The sequence below is a fragment of the Fulmarus glacialis genome, unplaced genomic scaffold (genome assembly GCF_000690835.1).
Source record: "Fulmarus glacialis isolate BGI_N327 unplaced genomic scaffold, ASM69083v1 scaffold33346, whole genome shotgun sequence".
NCBI lineage: Eukaryota > Metazoa > Chordata > Aves > Procellariiformes > Procellariidae > Fulmarus > Fulmarus glacialis.
Genome location: NW_009218028.1, coordinates 2284 through 25346, shown reverse-complemented (window position 1 = coordinate 25346; position 23063 = coordinate 2284). Strand labels below are relative to the sequence as shown.

General features: G+C 37.2%; 1 protein-coding gene across 1 annotated transcript in view; it reads left to right on the top strand.

Moving 5' to 3' along the window:
• LOC104071153 (disks large homolog 1-like) overlaps positions 1-22665 on the top strand; it is a gene marked incomplete at its 3' end in the record, with an annotated part of 40765 nt that extends 18100 nt beyond the window's left edge. The window contains exons 9-12 of the mRNA XM_009579911.1: positions 6866-6992; positions 9192-9348; positions 10472-10574; positions 22551-22665. Of these exons, the coding sequence (XP_009578206.1) occupies positions 6866-6992; positions 9192-9348; positions 10472-10574; positions 22551-22665 (502 nt within the window). The remainder of the gene's footprint in view (positions 1-6865; positions 6993-9191; positions 9349-10471; positions 10575-22550) is intronic.
• Between the last annotated feature and the right edge of the window lie 398 nt (positions 22666-23063).

Below are 23063 nucleotides of genomic sequence, written 5' to 3'. Positions count from 1 at the left end.
TCAAGAGGGATATTACCATTTAGTGTTTGGATGAGATGAGAATGATGTAACTGTATCTTTCCAAGACTGAGTAAGTGGACTTTTCTGGATGACCAGTTTTACTCATATTGTCACATAAAATGGTTCTGGGGGAAAGTTATTTTAGGGGGTTGTTTGGTTTGTTTTTTTTTTTTTTTCTTCCTGCTGTTAGATACAAGTAATTGAGATGTAGCACTGATCTGTTCAGATACTACTACATATGAAAAAAGGAGCACTTTTGGACTAAAAAGCCACTGATGTAATCTGAAACAGTATATAAAGAACAACAAAAATGCAGCACAACAAGGACTGAAGTACCTTATAAACCCATCATTTATTGGCAATAGCTACAGTATCTTTAAATCTGTTCGTAAGCTTATTGAATTACAATTTGGAGCTAACTAGGTTTTATGTCTTCACTGTCTTATTAGAAGCTTGTTCTTGAAGGCTCCATTCTTTAACATAAAAGTAATTTTCAGCCTTCACTTATTCATCCCCAGTTTTATACTCATATATATGGTTAGAGAGCAGCTATTTTCCCTTATGGTATCTAGTTTGTCCAATAATTCAACCTTTCCCACTGTTTTCTTGGAAGGCAGACTTCTTTTTCTCTCTCCATTGTAACTGACCTCTTCGTATGTTTCACCTTGAATTCAGATTTTCTGGAACAGAGGTAACCTGATTTGTACATAGTGTTCCCGGTAGTGTAGCAGTAATGCAATTACACTGCTGTGGATGGTGATGTGACAAATGTAAAAGTATCTTATCTATTACTACTGTATCTTGACTAGATCATTGGCGTATTTACTTTATGAATCTTTTGTGGGGGCAAAGGCAAAGCCTCAAAAAAGTTTGGGGAGAGGAAGGTAGGGGAGGAACTGGTTTCTGATAATTTGCCCAATCCTAATAACTCAGTGATACCCTGATATTGGCAAAAGTCATACTTACTAACTCTCACTCAGTGCCCCTGATTATTAAAAAACAACTTGGTATAAGGCTTTAATGGAAGAGAACAAAGCACTATAGGAATTTAAAGGACTGGCTCTCTCTTTTGGGAGGAAAACTGAACTGAAACTGTTCAGTTTTTGTGTGTGGAGGAAGAAACCTGTGGTAGGATTTGACAAACCTACTCCTTTACTATGCAACCATAAAGGAATAGTTGCATATAAATGTAGATTGTAATTTTAAATTTTTATGTGCTTTGGTACTGTTCATTAAATGATACTTTGATCTTAAAAAGACTGTAGACTCAAAAAGTTAAGAACAGAGATACTAAACTCAGCGTGACTGATTCTCAGTACTGTAGTTCATTAGTTCAGTTTTAGGTAGGTGAGATCAGACTCCTGAGAGTCTTACTCAAAGCAGCAGTCATATTTCCTCTTTAACTACAAATTGGTGTTCTCCTTTGGGTGATTATTTTGTTTTTATATTCACATTATCTGTATCAATACATACTTTTAAAGGAATATTTGCGCTAGCAGTTTGCATAAGGGCAGGCTGTTGGCCCTCTTCTCAAGCAGCAAATTAATTTCTCTCAAGTGGTGGATGAGCTGGAGACTCAGTGCATTGAAGTTAATTGCATCATAACTTAAAGCTGTAAAAGAGACAGTGGTATCCTCAAGAATACCTTCTTACCATGTCTGTTAGCTCTTCAGGAAAGTTCTGTCAAGGGTAATCCCACAAGATTGCCATGAGGATGTGCACTGCTGTCTTGCCTTGAGTCCTTAATTTCCCAATATACATGGCTTAGTCTCACATCCATTTTCTGGAGGTAAACGACCTGGCCACATATGTAGGCCCTCTTTCGTCCCATTACTGTCTTCTCTCCCAAGTTTCTCTCCCATGGGGCTGCTCTCCCTGTAAGTGGGACTTGAGAGAGATAGTGGCATTCTGTGCAGCCCAGTATCCTGTCCTTTGTGTGAAGTGACACTTCTGTCCACTGAGAATTGAAAAGCCATTCTCCTGAGCTGTCATACTCCTTAAGCTCCAGCAGCTTCCTCTGGGAACCTTTCTACTCCTGATGAAGCATTTTGAAAAAATCACAAAAGATTTCTCAGATTCCAGGTGTCTGTCTGTCTTCTGTCCTTCGGTGACCTTTGACAAGGTTTGTGGGCTAAAGTGCTGTCTGTACTTTCGAGTAGATTTTCTGGGTTTCATTTCATGTAGCTGCAGTTTTAGCGTTTAGTTCTCTGTCTGAAGTTACTCTGGTTTTTTACACTGTTTCTGGCAGACTTTTGTGAACGGTTAACCAAAGAACATTCTTCTGCAAAGTGCTGGGTCCTTTGATGAAACTTTAGTCTGTTTCTTTTCCTTACAACAGGAAAGCCTTTCCTACCCAAGGCTTCATATGCTTGTCTGTCTCTGTCGATCAAAGTGCAGCTGGCTGTTACTGCAGCTGGCATGGAGACTCTGGATCTATTGCCTGAATTTTGCACACAAAATAGATCCAAAGGTCTTGCCTGAGGTGTTTAATGACTTAAGTAAACCAGTTTAGCCTTTTTCTAAATCTTTCACTTACTAGAAATAACTGCATATGGCTAAGATGCTAGATGCTATTTTTCTAATACAGGGCAGAACAAAAGCTTTTTAAGGACTCCTCAATATTTTCACATTTACAATGGAAATTTCAAAGGGAGATACCAATCTCCTCAAAGGCTATTGCTTCTTTATAAACGAGTACTATAACTTTGCAACTAGAAAGCCTCCACTTTCTGTAAGGAGCTGCTCAACTAGGTAGAACTCATACCAAAAAATGGTGGCTCCTGTATTTTAGAAGCTGATGTTTTCGGAGCCACCATTTCAAGGTTTGTTTGCAGCTTCATTCTCATCTCAGTTGAGACCTCCAAAAGCGATGCTGCATTTGGCAGAGCAGTACCTGGCTCAGAAGCTTCAGGTTAGGGACTCTGAAGAGCTTTTCCCAGATGACAGTTATTAAAGATGTGTTTTCTAGAAGCACCTGGATTGTGAGTGAGTGTTGAAACAGTTACTAGTCTTCCTTCTTTACCTACTCACTTTGCAGCTGTTTTGAGACATGTATTTGCAATCCTCCTTTGTATTTCTGTCCATCAGAATCCTCCTACCCAGGTTCTGAGGAGTTAAGGCCCATCATAAAGGAGAAGTAATACGTCTATAACTTCCACTACCAAATCTCTTAAATTTGCACAGAGGCTGCCTATGGACATGCCCATTACCAATGATGTTAAGGTAGAAACCCTGTCTACTACCTGAGTATATACGTAGACTGCTCACTGCCAGAACTCCCCCCCTTTTTTTTTTTTTAATTTCTGTGGGGTTTTTTAAATGCTCATTTTATCGAAAGCATCTTAAAAGCACAGCGCACGGTACTTACCGGCTTGGTGTGTGTACTGTCTGCAGAACATGCGGTAGATTGCTCATTACACTAACTTTTGTGAACATGGTAGTTCATTCAAAAGTCCATAAAACACCAAATTCAGAATTTGGTTGTCTTTAAGACTTTCTCTTTGGAACTGGTCTAGTTTAGTTATAGGGCTGCCTCACTTTCCCTGGTGATAGGCATTTAAAATGCAGAGCTAAGGATACTGAAAAACTGTTTGAGAACCAGTTTCACAAATTTCAGTATCTAGGTTTTCTGCAAAATCTGTTTTCTTTTGGAGCTCCTGTAATAAGAGTACCAGCCACACAATAGTATGGTCTTATCAGGTGGTCTGATGGCGCAAAAGATGGGACAAAGTAAGTTAGCATCCATATAAATAATTAAATAATTTGATATTTAATATTTCTTTGGGGTTAGTGTCTTTGTATCAAGGAACATTTGATCAAGAGGTTTCTGAGATTCTAATTTATGGAGTATTTATTGAGAAGAGTACAGATCCTGCCAACATAATTCTTTGTGCACCTGGGGCTGAAAGTCGACCTCCGTCATTTGATATTTATCAGAGTGAGTGAACGGCTTCTGGCTGCCCATGGGAGAAATTAATGTTGAAAATCTTGTTAAAGAAGAGTTGGGGCTGTCTGAGACCAGAACATTTAGCGGAGAATGAATGTGGAAAAAGTAGCTCATAGTTATGTGCTGTAGCTCTAGAGACTGGTACTGTGAGCAATGAAAGCTTGACCACAGCCCTTGACAGTCTGGAATAGTTGATTGCTATGGCTGTTTCTATTGCTTCTGTGAGATTTTTCTTTTAACCCTTGAGGTGTGGATTGCTAGTTTAAACAGTTACTTTACAGTGATCTCCATTTTCTGACTCAAGAAGAATGCAATTATGAAAGATTGTTCTTTCTGAGCACATTGCCATTTGACTACTGTTCTCCTGTGTGGCATTCAGTCTCTGAGACACTGAAACACGAGAACTTCCGGTATAGGAAACATGGAAATTCAACAGAAAAACCTATGTTCATTGTATGCAGAGGAACAGCAGCATTGTAGGTGGGATGGTCCTGTGGTCTAGTCCTGGCTAGCACCATTGGCAGCTAAACTGATTTGTGTATTTAATAATCATAGCTATTAGTCTCCTGTAGTAGATCATATGTCAGTAGGGAATGTAAACTGCCTCGGTAATCTATATATAAATATTGGTCATTAAATGGTCCCTGGAACAAATGTCCAGTAACTTATTGGTGTAAATGCTTTTAAAGTTATTTAGTTGAAATATTACTAAGAAGGTCTAGAACTTGCTATATAAAAACACCAGCATTACCTGTTGTCCTGGTCTCGGCTGGGATAGGGTTAAATTTCTTCCTAGTGCTGTGTTTTGGATTTAGTATGAGGAGAATGTTGGTAACACACTGATGTTTTCAGTTGTTGCTAAGTGCCCTCCTAGTCCAAGGACAGCTCCCATGCCTACTGACTGAGCTAGGTACACAAGATGGGAGGGAACATAATCAGGACAAGCCAGCCCAGCTGGCCAATGGGGTATTCCATACCATGTGACGTCATGCTCAGTATATGAATGGTAGGCGTGATCCAGGAAGTACCGATCGCTACCTGGTTATCGGTCAGCGCGGGTGGTGAGCAATTGCACTGTGCATCACTCATCTTGTATATTCTATCATTATTATTATTATTATTTTCCCTTTTCTGTTCTATTAAACTGTCTCATCTCAACCCACGAGTTTTTCTCACTCTCACCCTTCCGATTCTCTCCCCGTCCCACTGCGGGGGTGGGGGGAGTGAGCGAGCGGCTGCGTGGTATTTGGCTGCCTGCTAGGTTAAACCACGACACCTGTACAGTGCATATTGTAGAATATCAGAGTCAGAAAAGTGTCTACACCATTTTTGAGAGACAGAGGACTTGCTTCCTATACAGGCCTCCTTTGAAGACATTATTAATGAAAAATAATGAAAATTAGGTGGTTCCCTATCTGGCTCGGTACCTCTTTTATTAGACCATTGATCAAGGTAAAACAATGTTGATGTGATACATTCTCTATGTATGGAATTTACTGCACACAGGTTTACTAGGAATCTAGAATAATACAGAATCAATCCAGTGCAGATTGGGTGGTTTGAAATCTGGCTATTTAGCAAATCTATCATATAAAAATACTCTTGAGGAAGTTTGTATGTGATCCAAATGTTATGCTAGTGGTTTAAAATTAAAAACAAAAAAGGAGAATATACAGGTCACTTCTGCAATCTGTGTCATGTCTATTCAGTTAAAAAGCTTTGGCTTTAGTGTAAAACCTCAAAGGTCAGGCACCACATCAGGTATAGCAAGCGAATAAAAGCGAAGAGAGTCTGGCAACTTTAACTATGTTGAATCTGTGAAGTGTCCCCACCCTCCATGTTTAAGCCTCAAATCTTGAAGCACCTACACCAGGAAAAAGATTTTCAGTTGTAGAATATGCTTTGTAATGGGAGACAGTGGGTATGACTATGCCTGGTGAATGGACACTTAAAATTGATGTGCCTAACTTGGAAATATAATGCGCCCTTTTAATTATTTATTGGAACAACTCGTCTGGAATCGTAGAATATTTTCCATCAGTTGAAATCATTAAGATGCTAAATTTTTCTAGTATGTGTGCTGTGGTTCAGGTAAAACATATGTACATCATGCACAGGATTCATGTCCTGTTATGCAAGAGGTTAGACTAAATCCTTTTAATACTCCTTTCTAGTTTTAATCAATGAACCTGTGAATAAGGCAACTGACCCTTGCAGTACAGTTGAAATTTTTTGCCCTTGCTTGTTTATTCCTCTCAGTAAATTGATGCCTCTTACCTTGAAGAGCAGGAGGTGGAATAATCCTACCACTGTTTCCTGATGTGTGCTGTTGGCTGAGCACATACTAGCATCACCACCAGCACCTGTGCTATTACAGATGGTTTTGTACAGTGTCTAAGACATTTAACATCCCTCCCTGTTGAGACCTGGTGATCAGAATGGCCTGGAGTATTCTGGAGATGCTAGGATGCTCCGCATCAAAGCATTGAAAAGAAAGAAGTAGGGAACCTGACAGTTTGGAAGAAGTGTAACATTACAATGTTGTATTTTTCACTGTTGCTCCAACGTACTGATTTTTAAGAAACTGAAATTCTTAGTTTACTTCAGTCAACTTGAAGACAACTTTGAAAACAGATACATCTCCAGACTGTCCTCACGGGCTTCAGTTGTCCACAGTGTCTGTTTATAAAAAAGGGGTTTTTCTGAAACACAATCAAACTGAAAAATTTGCTTACTGACTTAAAGTGTGAGGAGACTGGGGACAGTATTTTAGAACTATGATATTTATAATGTATAAATATATATGTATATTTGAACGGGTACAATTTTGTTTTTAGAGGCTACTTTGTTTCAGCTCCTCCAGCTCTTTTTCCTTATTGCTTTAATGCTTATTATATTTTAATTTTTTCCTCTTTGAAGCTTATTCTCAGCCAGTGGATAACCATATCACGGCATCTGCCTACTTGGGACAGTCCTTGCCGCCAGCATCACCGGGGCGATATTCACCAATTCCCAAGGGAATGCTTGGAGATGATGAGATTACCAGGTAATGAATAACCAAAGCTACATGTCAATTAATTAACCAGGGAAGCTCATAAGATGTGTTTGTGGGCAAAATACTAGTGAATACTATATTTCATTTCAGCAAATAAATGCAAATCATTAGTTTCTTAACACTTGTAAACATTGGTGTAAGGCAAAAACTAGATATATTTTTGTATATATAAAAACATATATATATATACACACACATATACACATGATTTATCAATCCAGGAATAGTGTTAAAATCAGAATGCCCTGCAAAATGCTCCATGAGTTGGCTGAGGTTTTTAGGATGGTAGTATGAGCAGGCTAGAGATTATTTCTTATTTTAAAGCCAGCAATGTTTTTTCTTCCCCCTCTCCTCTACCACCAGACAAGGGTTTGTTTTGATAGATTAGTAGATCCAGAAAGGCTAGAGAGCTCTTAATCCTTTCCCATTAGCAGACTATCCATTTCTTCACTGATTCAGTAGATTGCATTAATCTTTTGTTCATCATCGCTGATAAAAGGAAGCTCTTCTAATTTTGTTACCCTTCTGTTCTGCAAGTACAGGGATGTTATACTGCATTTTTAGTGTGTTGTTACTGAATTCTGTGTCACACCATCATCTGATACGGATAATGTCACTCAGTTTCTGAGGCAGGGTCTACTCAGGATTGAAACATAGGTGGTAAATAAGTTGGAGAATGAATTTTAGTGTTTTGGAAGGTGGGAGAGCCTCGGATATGTCTTTGTGGTTATTTTTAACTTAGGGTTGGGTGGACATATAAGCCAAAGTGATTCTGTTTTGCTCATAATATTGCTGAACTTACGATGTTATGGCTTTCCTTTAAAATTACTGTAAAGGGAGGTTTTTAGATTTCTTCTAAAACACAAGCGCTATTCAGAGAAGGCTTTAGGTGATTTTCTTTAAATTACCTTCCCATCTTCCGCTCCGTCCATCCCAAAAAGAGGTTTAGAAATTTTGAGTAATATTTTAAAAGATACTGTCTATTTATGTTCTCTAACTGCAGCATTTTTGTTAATGTATTAGTGTGATCCAGAGCAATATACATAGGTTTTCACAATGTCATTTATTTGTAATAAAATTGTACTCTGAAAAGATGAATAATAACAGTTGATAGGGGGTGAAATTTAAGAATTTGACACTAAGTTGATTTAAGAGCTAGTGCAAAAATGGAGTGATTTTTAAAGATCGGACTAGGTGATATTTTTTGTTTGTTTTGGAAAAATGCAGCTTCTTAGTTTATCCTATAAATTAATAATTAATGTCTCCAAATACTTAAGAATATCCATTAATTGTTCTTTAGTGCTCTCTAGTGATTTTTCAAATGCAGTGCACAGTTGCTCTGCTTTGTTAGAAATGTCTGTTTCTGAAATCATTTATGCTTTTCTTGTGTTGGGTCAAGTAGAAGATTAGTAGATTTTTGGAAGGAGTGTTTCTGCATTAGAAGTTGACTGGCCTTATCTTAACTTGACCAGTATTTCTTCTTTCCTCTCCTCATCCAAGCCAGGAGGGGATCCTATAAAAAGAATGCAACAGCTTGGTTTAGATTTAACTCTTTCAATTGTAGTTGCTGCAAATAAATTGCAAATGTCTTTGAGAATGCTATAAATTCTGATTTTTTTTTTTTTTTTTTTTTTTTTTGAACGGGCTTATGCATACTTCTTGAATTGTTCTTTGCTATAGTTATTGCTTGACCAACTGGAGTGAAATTAAAGCAGTAAGGACATATTTTTTGTTATTGGTGTTTCCATTAGAATTTGTTCTTTAAGTTTCAGAAAGGGAAAACAGTATTTTGTTGCTTGCTATTACATAGAATAAGACTGTGGGCTGTACTGAGGCTCTTGAATAATATGGAAAGTGTTAAGTAATGATATTTAGTGCTGAATAGGATTGTAGCATAATAGGAATTTAGAATACATACGTACTTATGAATTGTTCAGTTCACCTAACAACAAGCAGAATTGAAAGCATAGAAATAATAGAAGCTATTATTTGAAAGTCTGAGCTTTGGGGGGGGAGGACTGAGGGCGGAGCAGGTAGAACACATGACATTGTTGCCTTAAGAAATGTGTAACTTTTGATACCTAAATTTTCAACACTAATTCTCTTAGAAAACTTAGCTTTTTCTTACTGTTTATTTTGCTTTTACTCATGACTAGTGACCAAGATTTGGTATTCCTTTCTTTCCTTCAGGGAGCCTAGAAAGGTCGTCCTGCATCGAGGATCAACAGGTCTTGGTTTCAACATCGTTGGAGGAGAAGATGGAGAAGGAATTTTTATCTCTTTCATACTTGCAGGAGGGCCAGCTGACCTGAGTGGAGAGCTTAGGAAAGGAGATCGTATAATTTCTGTAGGATTCCTTGCTTCTTTCATTTAAACAACAACAAAAGTTTTCCCCTCCCTGGATTTTAGTGCCTGTTAATATGATTTATATGCAAAGAATATCATTAACTGAGCCGAATTTGAGACAATGGAACAGATGCCAATATACTTCCAAAGTATCTTTGGAGACTTTAGTCTGCCTCAGTTTCTCATCTGTAACCTGATTAAAATAGCACTTTCCTATCTCAGAGATTTTTTTTTTTTCACTGAAGACATTAATGTGTCTTAGTCTGGTAGCTGAGGGGTGTATGTGTCTAAATTGAAAGAATGCAGGCTTCAGAAATAAGCCTTCTAGTGAGATGTAGACAATTGGCGGTAGTGTCTAAAATTGGGTGCTTCCTGGAGTAACTACTAAACTTCCTTTTAGTCTTAAACAGATCTATCTCATACCTGTCTGAGGGCTTTTTCTATATTAGTCCTGAAGGTCATAAAGATTTTGTGAAATAAATTAATTTATGGAGAATCATTCCTTTGGACAATTACATTATAATTTGGTAGTTATTTAAGAGGAAAAAATAATTTTGGCTCTGCTGTTACTAAAATGCTGATATTAAAGTTGCACCTTTATTTTAGTTTGAACTATGAAAAATTGGTCTAAAATGTGACACACGTATTTCTGCTTCACTTTTTTTCTGACACTATTTTTAAATCTCCTGCATTGAAAACAAGGCTAGGCAATTTCATGGAGGGTGTGGTCTGTCACTGGATGTTAAACATAATGGTCTGTAGGCATGCTTTGCCTAATGAGGTCCCTGAAGCCCTGTTGTAGAAAGGTGAGGTGAACTATCACAGAGAGTAACATTCTCTGTGTCTCCTTAAAAAGAAAGGAAAAGGCCTTAAGAAGAAAATTGACCTCGTGAATACAAATTCATTAAGTGATATACTATGACTATTACAGTATTTCTTAAGAGGGTTATGTGTGAGAGAGCATTTATTCACTCTGGTTTTCAGTAAGGATCAGTAATCTTTGTTTGTATGAACTAGCTTGTAATGTTGGAAACAGGGGAAACTCACATGGCATGGAAACTGTGTTCTGTGATGATAAACACGAACATTTATTTTGATAAAGAGCTTGTTTGTATTACTTGTAGGTAAATGGAGTAGATCTAAAAGCAGCAACCCATGAACAGGCAGCAGCAGCCCTGAAGAACGCAGGCCAAGCAGTAACTATCGTAGCTCAGTACCGTCCAGAAGGTAAGGGTTGCCTTACACATTCAGAACTTGGTAGAAATACCACATTGTTACTTCTGTGTTTTACAGTTGTCTTCACTCTTTAATATAGTGGGTTTATTTTCCTTAGTGATGGGAGGATAAAAGATCAATTCCTTCTCTGTTGTGTTGATTCAGATGACCTAAGGAGACCATCAGGTTTTCATTCCTCTGTTTTATACTGAGCTGGTATTTCTGTTTATCCAGCAATTTCTTCTGGTCCAGATTAGACTACAGCTGATGCTGATTAACCATCCTTCTGTGTGCTGCAGAAGCCAGATAATACTGCCTCATCACAGTACACATACTTGTCCTCTTGTATTTCTACACCACATTTCAAATGCCTTTGTCTATTTGAGACTTTAAAAATTCAGTAGTCTGAAATTATATGCTTACCTTAAGTCTGTAAACCTGTATATTATTGTTTTTATATATAATAAGACATTTTTGATGTCTTATGATCAACAGCTTTCTCCAATTTTGCTAAATTGGATGACCCATCACTAAATCTTCCTTGCAGTGACTTGTCTGCTTAAACCTTTCCTTCAACAATAGTGGCAAGGGGTAAGCGTAGGTGTTTAATCAGGATTGGATGTTAAGCAGGACCACTGCCTTAATCTGAAATTTTTAGGTAGCTGATTGCAGCACACTTTCCTTCATTCTTTATTTCTTCTCTTCTGTCATGTTTCTCTTATCCTGTCCTCCCCAAGTCTTTGAAACTTTAGCTTTCACATTCCTTTCCTCTCCCCCTCCACCCGCATCAACATCATATATCTCCACTGATCCAGGAACTCTGTCAGTAATAAGGCCAACTGATTTGTTTGTGTCTAGTTCATGGTCAAATCCCTGCAGCCAGCCCATGTTGTCAATGCCTGTATTGTCTTGAGAGAGTGTGCATCCTGTTCACATGTTGAATCTGTAGATTACTCTGTTCCAGGATTCGTTTTCTAGGAGTGCTTGCTCTGACCATTCTTTTTGGAAAGAATAATAAGGTCAGCATTGGTTCTGGAATATTTGCTTTGGCTTTGTGTCAGAATTGTCAAATATTTCTGATGATACACATTTGGCCTATCCTCTGCTTAGCTCTTCAGAGTTGTAACAGGTGGGTCAATCTGTTACACCTTCTTGCTCCCTGCATAGGCATCCCTCACCTTAGTGAGAAATAAAACTTGTGCTTTTATTTGCCCACGAGTTGTCCTTTTGAGCATCTGGCCACTTTTCTGTTCAAAGAGGGCATTCTTGGTCACTAGAATACCCTCTTCTTCTGCCAGGAAGATATGTTGAGATGTGGCTCCTAGTAGCAGAACAGATGTTTCTCTGGTAGAATATATCCCAGGACATAAGCACTTTTTTTTTTCCTTGCCAAAAAATGTATCCAGACTGCATTCAAAAGCAGCAGTTTTTCAGTCCTCTCTTTGTGGGACTCAGGCTTTAAAAAGAAAAGAATCCCTTCATACTCTGAAAGTCGGAACTCTCTTTTCCTTTTAGAATAAGAGAACTAAGTGTTTTGGATGGTTCTTGCTCTTTCTGCATTGGAAATAACAATTTTCTTCATTACTGCTTGTCCAAGTAGATAACTTATTTTCTTGAAACATGTATTGAGGTGCTTGACTGACTGATGGGATTTTGAGTCATTGCACAGAGATTTGCCCAGAGCAACATATGTTGCCTCTTCCAAATTTCTCAATGACTGTCACTTGTAGACTTCAAACTTAGAGCTGTACTCATTCCTTCATGATTACTGAAGCATTCAGAATAAGACTGCATGCAGTTAAGCTGTATTGAGAGTGCAATTCTCAAAGAATTATAGGGCCCATTTGAGAGGATGCATGTGGGAGATGTTACTTGAATTATCCTAGATTATGGGCAGACATCTGACACATTATTCAAAGAAAGGAATTTTTTCTTTTTTTTTCTTTTTTTTTTTTTTTAAGGTGTTTGCTCTGCGGGACCATCTTTTTTTTTTTTAAATAGTGCTTAAAATCTCTATTTGGAGTAAAGGTGTTGGAAGCATGTTAGGGCTTACTCTACCCTTTTGAAGTATACCATGAAGGAAAAGTGTAAGTAGGAGATTGAGATCCATTGTAGTTTGGAGGCAAAGTATGAATTGACACATGGCCAATCTACCTCAGAGAGCTCAGGTTACTAATGTCTGACTTTGACATCTCTGCTTGCCTTTTTCTTATTCCTTGTAAAAGAGGTTGAATGGAACTCCAGCTGTCAGCTTCTTTCAGGTCTGGTGTGGGACGTAAGTTGGATCAGATACTCACTGGTCATATCTTAGAGATTAGTAGAGAATATTTCCTTAAAGGTTACTGTTTGTTCATTATCACAGGAGAGCAGTCTGTTTGAGATTTGACTTTCCAAATAGAAAATATCATCCATGTGATTGAGTGTACTTGATAAAAGTGCATATGTTCTTTGATCATCTTCAGATTTCCTAAATTATAGCTGCGGATGGTTGTCTTTACCCCTCACTTGATTCACTGAAGTTGGGAAATTTTTTATATATGCGTGTGTTTGTGTGTGTGTGTATATATATATGCGCGCATATATATCTCTCTCTCTATAAAAAATTATCTCCACTTTTTGTTTATGCCATTCAAAAAAAGGTTAACTAGTATTAAAATGAAAAGTTCATAGAATTATTGTTCATCATCGGTGTTTCTCAAATGTCTTTGTAAAGATGAAGAACATCAGTTATAACTGCTTGTATTGCATATGTGTATTATTTATATTTATAAATCCAGCAGGATTTTGTAAAAGATGCTGACAGTTAGGACAGATCAAGGAGATTCTAGACATCCATCAGGGCTCATTATAACTGGGTAAATAGATTCAGTATGATGGGAGCATTTGGAAGACACTTGGGACCAGCTCACTTCACTCCCTGTAATTGTATATGACAGTTTGTATGTTCATAGATGATGTGGGGAATGCTAATTTATGTTTTTACATCCCACCACATTAGCTCTATCAGAAATTCCCCATTTGTCTTTCTCCTCAGATTTCTGGGAAAAGAGGATTTTTGCAAGCAGTTTTCTACAGCCTACTCAGGCTTTTCTGTGAGAAAAATTAATCTTTGGAAAACCCCTATCATGGAAATGGTTGAATTTTCCGTATCTCTCTTCAAATCCAGTTAGATAACATGGCTTATCAAACACTAGTCACTGGTCTTGGGGTAGGCTCATACGGCTGAATGATACTGCTTTTATTATATCTGGGCTCAAATTACATAACTGCTGACTTTTTCTCCCTTAAATCTCTGAAATGTTCCTTGGTTATAGAATCGGGTGAAAACAGATGTAATCTCATTCCTAAAAATATCCTTCTGGGCATTCATTTAGTTTCCAGCAGTGATCCATAAATTTGAGAGATGCCTTACAGAATTTTCCTACTGTACTGAATCAAATTTCAGCAACTTACCAGCACTCTTTGGGATAGCTAAAAGCCAAATAGGGAGTGTGAAGGTGTTTTCCTGTTTACAAAAGTGACTCGTGCATCAGGCACCACTTCTATACTACCACAGTTGTAGTCGGTTGACTTCTGCTTCCTCCTTATAGAGTCCATGCTTTATCTTGCAACTTACCTATGAGCTATTGTTGTAAAATGTTGAGTCGCTTGTTGAGTTGGACTTGTACATACTTTTGTGGTACATACACACACACACACACACACACACACACACGTGTGTGTATACAAAATATCCCTAGTTGCAGAGATCACTGGGTTTGAACCTGCTGGAGCTGAATGCTGCAGGAGAGGAGTCCATGGTAGGAGAAGAGCAGAAGTTTGGGAAATGGGAATTACCCTGTAGAATTGGTGGGGAAGTCAGGATGCCATTCTCGTTTTCCTCTTCGTTTGGAAGCTTTTCCTTGTTCCCCTACTTGTACTACAAATTTCTATCTCCTTTCAAGACATGATTCGTGCATAAAAAGGCATTTTGCTTTACCGTGAGTTCTACTGGAAATGAAGTACCATGACCTGCAGCAGTTTCAAAGAAAGCGATGTTGCTCCAGTACACAACAGCATTTTGATGAGCCATTTTCATTTGTAGAGGTTTCTGTGCCATTTCACTTTCCTGTTGCTCCCTGGCTCTGCAGAGACACCTCAGTGCTGTACTGCTGTCTCCCTTCTTTGGGTTTTCTACAGATGTAGGGTGGCAAGGAAAAATTGTGATATTAGTGTGGGAGAATGAGAGGAAGCTCTAGGCAACTTGGATATGTATGTATCTCCTGGGAGTGGGGATTCAGAGATGGTCAGAATTCTGATCATGCTACGTAGCAGATATAGGAACATGAGAGTCTCAGTGCTTGCAGGGAATGTAGTTGAGAGGAGTAGCAAGGGGGAAGTATAGGACTGTCCAGAGGTGTATAGCCCTTGGAGGGCTCTCCCCTCATTACACATTGACATTTCCATTTTTATGTCCATTCAAATTAAAAGGTCATCTGAAACATTCTTATGTGTTTTGAGGATGACATATTAATAGTGTTACCTCAAAATTCAGAATTTCTGGAAGGTTAGATTTTTGCCATTCTGAAAAGGTATGAGGTGCCAGTAGGCTACCATAACTGTATTATAGCTTGAGTGCATTTAAGTGTTTAAAAATAAGAAAAATAGCAAAAGAAATACATTAAAAATATGAAAATATATTTGGTTGAAATTGGATAGAGAATGATTTTGTGGATTAAACATCTTTTGTTTCTCAAGGATCCACCTGACATGCAAAAAAAAAAATTATAATTTTAACTAGTACAGTAGTCTTTTTTTCGTGTGAGTTATCAGCTGCCTGTTATTTAGAATTTAGAATCTACATTGGTTTCTCTTTGTAATTCAGCTGATCAAGTCCATCTCTATATATCCACTTCTTTTCTGAAAGAGTAGTAAGATGGTTACGTGATCAAATTAGCTCCATGTTCTTAGGTGATTGGGTGGATCAGTGTAAGACTAGGAGAAGGTGGAGCCAAAACCTCAAGAGAAGATTTTAAGGTATTTTTTGTAAAACCTCTGCTTCTGAACTTATATTGTTCATATAGACGGCTAACACACATTTTTCTTTCAGCTTCATTAAAGAAAATAAGTGATTCTCCATTGCAACATGTATTCAAGTTTCATAGTTCAATTGAAATGCCTCATACTTTGTTAGCCAGATTTAGGTGGATTTTAATGTTTTTGTTGTTGTTGTTGTTTTGAAGGAGTGTATTCATCTACTGAAAATAAGATCCAAGTATGAGAACTTTGTATTTTTCATTCTCTCTTGTCTTTAAAACAAATGAGTCAAAAGAAACAAAAAAAAAGGAGGGGAAGCTTTGTTAGAGCTTACCTTTCAATGGCCAGTATTTTGCCAATTTTTCTGTTTGTGACACTTCATCTATGCACTGTTTTCTAGTGGAATTCAAAACAGAATAACTAAGCTCTGGGAAATGGAAGCACTTTCATGTGTATAAACTAAGATTATTTTCTGAGCATTTATCTTGAAATATATTGTAAATCTTCTATTTGTAAAAGTCTAGCTGGAGTAGCACAAAGCCAATAATGCTTTTGCAAAACTTAGTTTTCAGTTTTTGTTTTATATCAAGAGGATGAGCTGCCCTTGCTTTCTAGCTGAGAACATGGGTTGTCTTAACCAAAGTTGGTTTAAAAGATCAGTACATCCTAATTTCATAAAATGAAAAATTCGTAAAAAAATCATTTTAAAAAAAAAAGTTTATCCTGTTTTGGGATATATGATCTCTAGTTTTCCAAACTTTTGTTTCCTGCTTGTTTTGTACCTGGTTCTACTCATTTGCAAGTAATCCAGATAAGTCAATTAAAGTATCTTTAAAATCAGGCCCATTAAGATTAGAAGAACAGTTCTGCTATATATAGTCCTCATAGACGCTATAAGGTGGCTTACACATGTTTTAATCCTTTAAAACCTCACTCCTGCTCTGTGATATAATAAATAAAATTGTTTGTCTTTAAGAACAGTTTAGCCTTTTACAAGTTGTGAATGCATTGTAAACCTTCAACAACACTTTTGGTGAATTCACTTCAGCAGTGACTGGACCTAGTCTCTTTCAGAGTTTCGCAGGCTCTGTGGGAGGTGTTCTTAACTAAATACAAATACAAGTTTTCTAATCTGTTTTGAAATTCCGTGGCCTAGTCTTTCAAGTGATTAATGAGGTACAAGCTCATTACACATTAAGAGTGCATGAAAGCCACCAATAGCATGTAGAATGCATTGTGGTCTCTCTCAGGTCATGTTAATATAAAACGACAAGCATTGAAGCAAAGTAATACCTCCTCAAAAATGATTTATGATGTTTTTATTGTGGTCCATACATTTTAATATGTAACCTCTTTGCTAGTGTTTTTGAGTGGTTGTCCTAAACATGCTGTACTCCACAACCTTCTCTACAAACTGAAATTTATACTACAGTCTGTAACAAGAAAAGATGTGCAAAACATGAATGGTACCTATGAATTTATCAAAATACCAGTGTAGATAATCAAGGGATGGTAGTAGTACATGACTAGAACTCATAAATACAACTTCATCTATGTGCTGTGGCAGTCCTGCTTCACAAGCTTAGAATTGAAAACAAATGGAAGGTCGATACAAGATCATTGTGATGGTGGCCATCTTTACTTACTTACTTACTACCAGGCTCCATTTCTCAGTTTGTTTGGAGGCACCATGAAAAGGAAAATTGAATGTTCTGGGAGTGGAGAAAAGAATATAAGTCAGTAGTTACATAAAATTGTTAGCACAAGAGTCCTACTTTGACAGATCCAATGGGTCCTGCTAAAGGAGGGCTTTCCACAGACAGATGGGAAGAGGGAAGCAAGGGGCATACTTGTGAACTTTTTCAGCTCTTCGTGGGTTCAGTATCTGTAAGAATCTCTGCTTCTCAGTGCTGTACTGCCATCTGTTCCCTGTACACACATCCATGCTTCTGTGAGTTGCTTTTCCTTCTGTGCTGTTTGCTGAATTTTCTATCCTTTGTCATAGTCTTCTGTTCTTTTGCCCCATTTGCTAGAAACTGTGTTCCACACTAAATTAATTTTCATTGCGACCTCTTTTTTCTCTTCCTCTGCCCATATAGACTATTCACCACATATCTGTGTTTATCACCGTCCTCTTGTTGCCCACCATATAGGCAGTCCAGGAGAGTTTCACTGCTCAGATCCTTTCTCTGAAGTTTTGATTTCTGTTAAAGTAAACATTGACATTGAAAACATAACAGTTTTCTAGGTAAAATCAGTTTAGGAGCTCAGGAGCAGAGGACTGTTCCAGGATTTTCTAATCTTCCCCCCCACAGCCCCCACTCCTTTTTATTCGTTGCTGTGCAATATGTGCAGACATGAAATAGAGCAGATTTATTCTAGTCTTGCACCATCTGCTTATCCAGTATAATTTTGAAGTTTAAACTTGAGTCCAGATGTATCCATCCAATGTTCTTAACTGATTATGTGTAAACCAGAGTAGGCTTTGGGTTTTTTTTCTTTGGTGATGGTGAGGTACTGTTGGATAAATGCCATGAATTGAAGCAGCAGATGCTTGTGCCTCCTGAAGCTTTATATTATGATAGTAGGTACTACTCCGTCCCTGTCCCTAAACTTATTTGAAACTTTGAGAAAATTCTAGCCAAGAAGAGATACTGTTATTCTTACGTTCTTATTTTATTGCATTTCTTGTCAGTCTCACTGCCTATTACCCTTTATTTGATGTACAGCATCAGCAGCTTTCTTAAAATTCAGAACATTAGAAGAGATCCTGAGTTAAGTCCCATCACTGCTGTTGCTTATGTATCAGGTTTCAGATCCTGGTCAAATTCTTACCTGAAAGGATTGAGGGTTTGGATTGTGTGGTTTTGTTTTGTTTTCTTAATTTCATTTGGGGGGACGGTGTTTCTTGTGCCACTATAGTTCTTATTAAAATACTGTTTCAGAATCTCAATGTTTTTATGGCTGTGGAAGTTGGAAGCATATTTGTAGATGGAGTTCCTATAACCAGCCTACTTCATTTGGGTTAAAGTCAGGTTTGCTTTTTCATTTAAATAGCTTATGTCCTTTCTGTTTGGTTACCCCGATCACGTTTGACCAGAGATCGATCATATTCCTTCTCAGCCAAGCTCTTCATTTCCTCTTAACCAAGAAAGCAGAGTGTCCTTTTTATCTTGTTTACTGTGCCTGTTCCAGCTCCAAATTTCTGGAATGTTGAAGTGGCAAAATAAAACTTTAAAAAAAAGTTTTATGTTTATATGTGCATTGTATAGCTTTGTCACATTTCGCTATATGGAAGTTTATCGTGCTGTTCACTGTGATTTAGGGGGAAAAATACGATCATACACTATATATATAATATTATGCATACCCCATAAGAAAGAATGGAATTGTAAAGAAAACAGTTCTCTAGCATTTGGGAGAATTTAGTGATGATAAGCTGAATGAAATAGGTAATTTAAACATACAATGAAATTCTGTAAACGTTGAAAATACTGGAGGATGGGAGCGTACTTGAAGGGAAGGTATCATTCTGTGCTTGCCTAGTTCTCATCCCTAAATACTTGCTTTCTCGTCAGTGTGAGAGACAAGTGTTAAGCTAAGATCATGCTTTTGGTTTTATTCAGTACTTCTGCTTTTATGTTATTTTAGCTAAGGGGTTTCTTACAAAGTCATCTATGTTTGGTATACCCATTATATGAAGTCTTTCATTAGTGCATTAGTGTAAATTTGATGCCACTTCTCTGTAATTTGCTTGCTTTTTATTTATTTATTTATTTAATAAGCAGTAAGGTATTACTGCAGGGATTGATTAAAAACATAGAGGTGTGTAGGTAGTTTTCTGGTGCTTCTGTACTCAAATGCATTTTGTATGGATCGCATTTGATACACACGCATCTAGATATGAGTCTCCAGTTTTGCTAGCAGCTGTTGGCTATTGATGTTCCCCTCTTGTAGAGCATGTAAGATGGAGCAGCTGTGGACAGTCATCTGACTGCTATCCTGCAGTCTTTTCTATGTTTCATAGAAAACTACTTTTCTATGTTTCATACACTACCAGATGGCGTCAGTGTTCTTCAGTTTAATAAGAGATTAAAGGTGCTAAAGACAGTTGATATCAGACTCCTCTTATTCATAGAGGTAGAAATATAACCACCCCTAGACAGATCAGCAGAGCTCACACTTTGCTTTATAATGCCGAAGTTGAACCAAGCCTCATTAGTCAACAGGTGCTGATCCTTTGGGTACCAAACTGATACTGCTTTTCTGATGCTATCAAGAGTCCTGCTGTTGTCTTATTTTCTGTCTCCAGCATTAGTTTCAGTACCACTGTATCTAATACCAAGCCTTCTTTTTTAAAAATAAAAGTCCTGTCTACTTTTCAGCTCCAAACACGGTAATTTTGAGATTTCTATCCATCATGTCCCAAAACCTTCTGTAAGAGGAATATAACTCAAATTTTTAGCTTGCTCTACATCAAAGGAGCTCACCAGATTCCATCTGCACAGAGTATTTAAGCTTTTCCTAAATATGACATCTCCTGGCACCCTTCTTTTTGAACATAGAGCCTTCTCAGTCCCAGCCCATTAGTTTCCTTTTTTTCTTTATTGGTATGGCAGGAGCCCCTATGTAGAAATTATTCTCTTTCTTATGCCTGCAGATGTCCCTGTCACTCATTCAGCACTTACTTCCCAAGAGTTCTGATGAGAAAAATTAAGTTACTCCAGAAAACTGCAAGACCAGCAACCTGAAGATGATACATAGGATAAAGTTAAGCGATAGTAAGGAGTAGCCTCCCCTGTTAACTCTCTTACATACTACACGCTACATGGGAGGAAATCTGATTCTTCCAACAGATGACACATGATACTTTCTTAACAGAAATTTGTAGTCTTTTCCAGTAGCTATTGCAAAGAACTGCAGATATTTTTCTGTACTGAACAGGCTGTAGCACAAGAAAATGCTTGGATTATCTGGTCTTTTCTATGCTTACTTTCCTTTCACATGGGGAGCATAAAAAAATCTCTTATGTCAGAAATCTCAGCTACCGTTCTTCTAGCATGTTTGAAGTTAGAGCTTTAATCTTCCAAAACACCTAAGAAACAAGTGAGAGGCTTAAAAGATTATTTCTCAGGTATAAATGAGTAAAAGGAGGTGACTTACCCAAGGCCATGCAGTGCAGCAGTAGCACAGCAGGAGTAGACTATTCTCTTGCTGCATCGAGGCCTTTCCCATAAGGGATATTGCTTTCTAAAAAATGCCATTATCTTATATTCTTTTGCTCTTAGTGATAGCATTGGTGGTGGTGGAAATAATGTTTTTGTTTCTCTTGTCGAACAACCTCATCAGTCTGATTTAGTGCTGGTAAATAATTTGATCTAGACTCTATTTGTAAAAGGTCACTAGATGCTGTTTTAAAAACTAAGATACTATCTTAAAAACTACTAGCTTTTGGTTTTAAAGGACAAAAGTCAGGGTTATTTAAGAGACTGTTCATATTGTCGTAATCTGGATAGGATTAATTATAGTTGCTATTGCTAGAGCATCAGATTTATAGTTACCTTGATGAATGAAGTGATATACCAGAAACTGGTTCACAGAACATTCTTCTCTAACTTAATATTTTTTTTTCTTCTTCTTTGGTTAGTCTGCAAGCCTTGGTGCTCACTGTCTGATGAGCTTGTGGGGAAAAAGTGCTACAGAATGTAATATGAAAAATCATTCATGGTATTTAGATGACTGTTGAAGGAACCTTGGTTTAGAGATTTCCTCAAGATTTTTGCATTTTAGACCCTTCTTTATCAATCTTGCATTTCCTGAGTAAATTTGATGCCCGCAGGGAATGAGGGTGCAGCTAGGAAGAGCAACACATTACCCAGTTCAGCAATTGCTTGCTGCACACACCCTGTGGCTCTCCCAGTGTTGACATGTTATAATCTGGCATCACGTGGTCTCCTGGCGAAGGTGGTGGCTGCGGAACGTTTCCTTTAACTGGAAAGGTTTTACAAGTGGATCTGTTGATCCTGAAGTCCAAAGTATTCAACTGAAGGAAAAACTTACTTGTTTTGAGTTCATATTTTATGCTGACAGCATGTAAGTACCTCGCTTCAGGAAATGTTTGTCCTGAAGAAGCTAATACTACTTTACTGCCTGCCTTTGTATCTAAAACCAAATGCATTTAGCTTAGTTTTATTAGTGCACAGTGCTGCTTAAGAACACAATCCGTTTTTCCAGGATTAACATTGTACATAATTCTGTAGAGGGAGTTTGAATCTCTAATGCTGTTTACAAGTGGATCGAGATTCATGCCAGAATTCTGGATTTTTTTTTTTTTTTCCTTTCCTGAGCTCCCATGGGAACACTGTCTTATTCAGAAAATGTTTTGCACATTTCCCACCTTGTAGTGCTAAATTCTTTATCTAATTCAAGTCCAGTAATTTTAAAGTATCTGTTCAATATTGTTTTTTCAGACACTTTCCATTCCCATTTCTTAACATATAAAATGTAAAATATATAGTTTTTGATTATAAACAGATGTATTTCAGGTGCATGTTTTGAAGTTTTCTTTTTGTCATGGGCTAAAAGTTATCTGTATCAGTCTTTTTATTACTATAAAAATGATAATTATTGGTAGAAATGCTTGTTTTACTTAGGAAAAAAATAGTTACTGTGAACTATAGATTAAAACCATGAAATTTTAAAGTATAATGGATATTTGCTTCTGTTTATTTGCTTTGCCTAATCACAATTATTTCAAATTTTATTTTAGTTAATATTGATAAATGTAAAACTTCACATAGCTTTTAATTACAAAACATAGTGCTTAATAAAAATGTTGGGGTTTGAGAGTTTTTTCTTGTATTAAAAAAAGCTGTAACAAATGCTTATTCTCAGAGATTTTCAGCTTTTTTGCGAGTAATTTAATTGCTGAAGTTCAGAGGAAATTAATTGCAGTGCCTCCCTTTCTTACAGAATACAGTCGTTTTGAAGCTAAAATACATGATTTACGGGAACAGATGATGAACAGTAGCATTAGTTCAGGATCAGGATCTTTGCGAACCAGCCAGAAGAGATCCCTATATGTCAGGTAATCATCTTTTTCATGGTATTGCTACTGTGTTTTTCTGCTTTTCTGTATACTTAGTATTTCTGTATTTGCGTTTTTATACAATTATTTACTCATTATTAAACTTAACAAAATGATATTTATATGCAAAATATATTAAAAATAAAGCTTAATTTAGATCAATTAATGTAATATAGCTGAAAAAGATGTACTAGCCCTGAAAACCCTGTGTGAACTTTGAAGAGTGGTCCTATTACTTGCTTTTTGTCCTGCCTCTTGGAAAGATGATAATCCTCCAGCAAAAACATATATTTATTCTTTAAGTCAATGTATGTGGAGTCTTAAGTTGCTTAATTCGGTTTGTGTTTTTTGTGACAATAGTCATATTCTCCCTTGTTCAGTTCTTGATTTCAAATTTA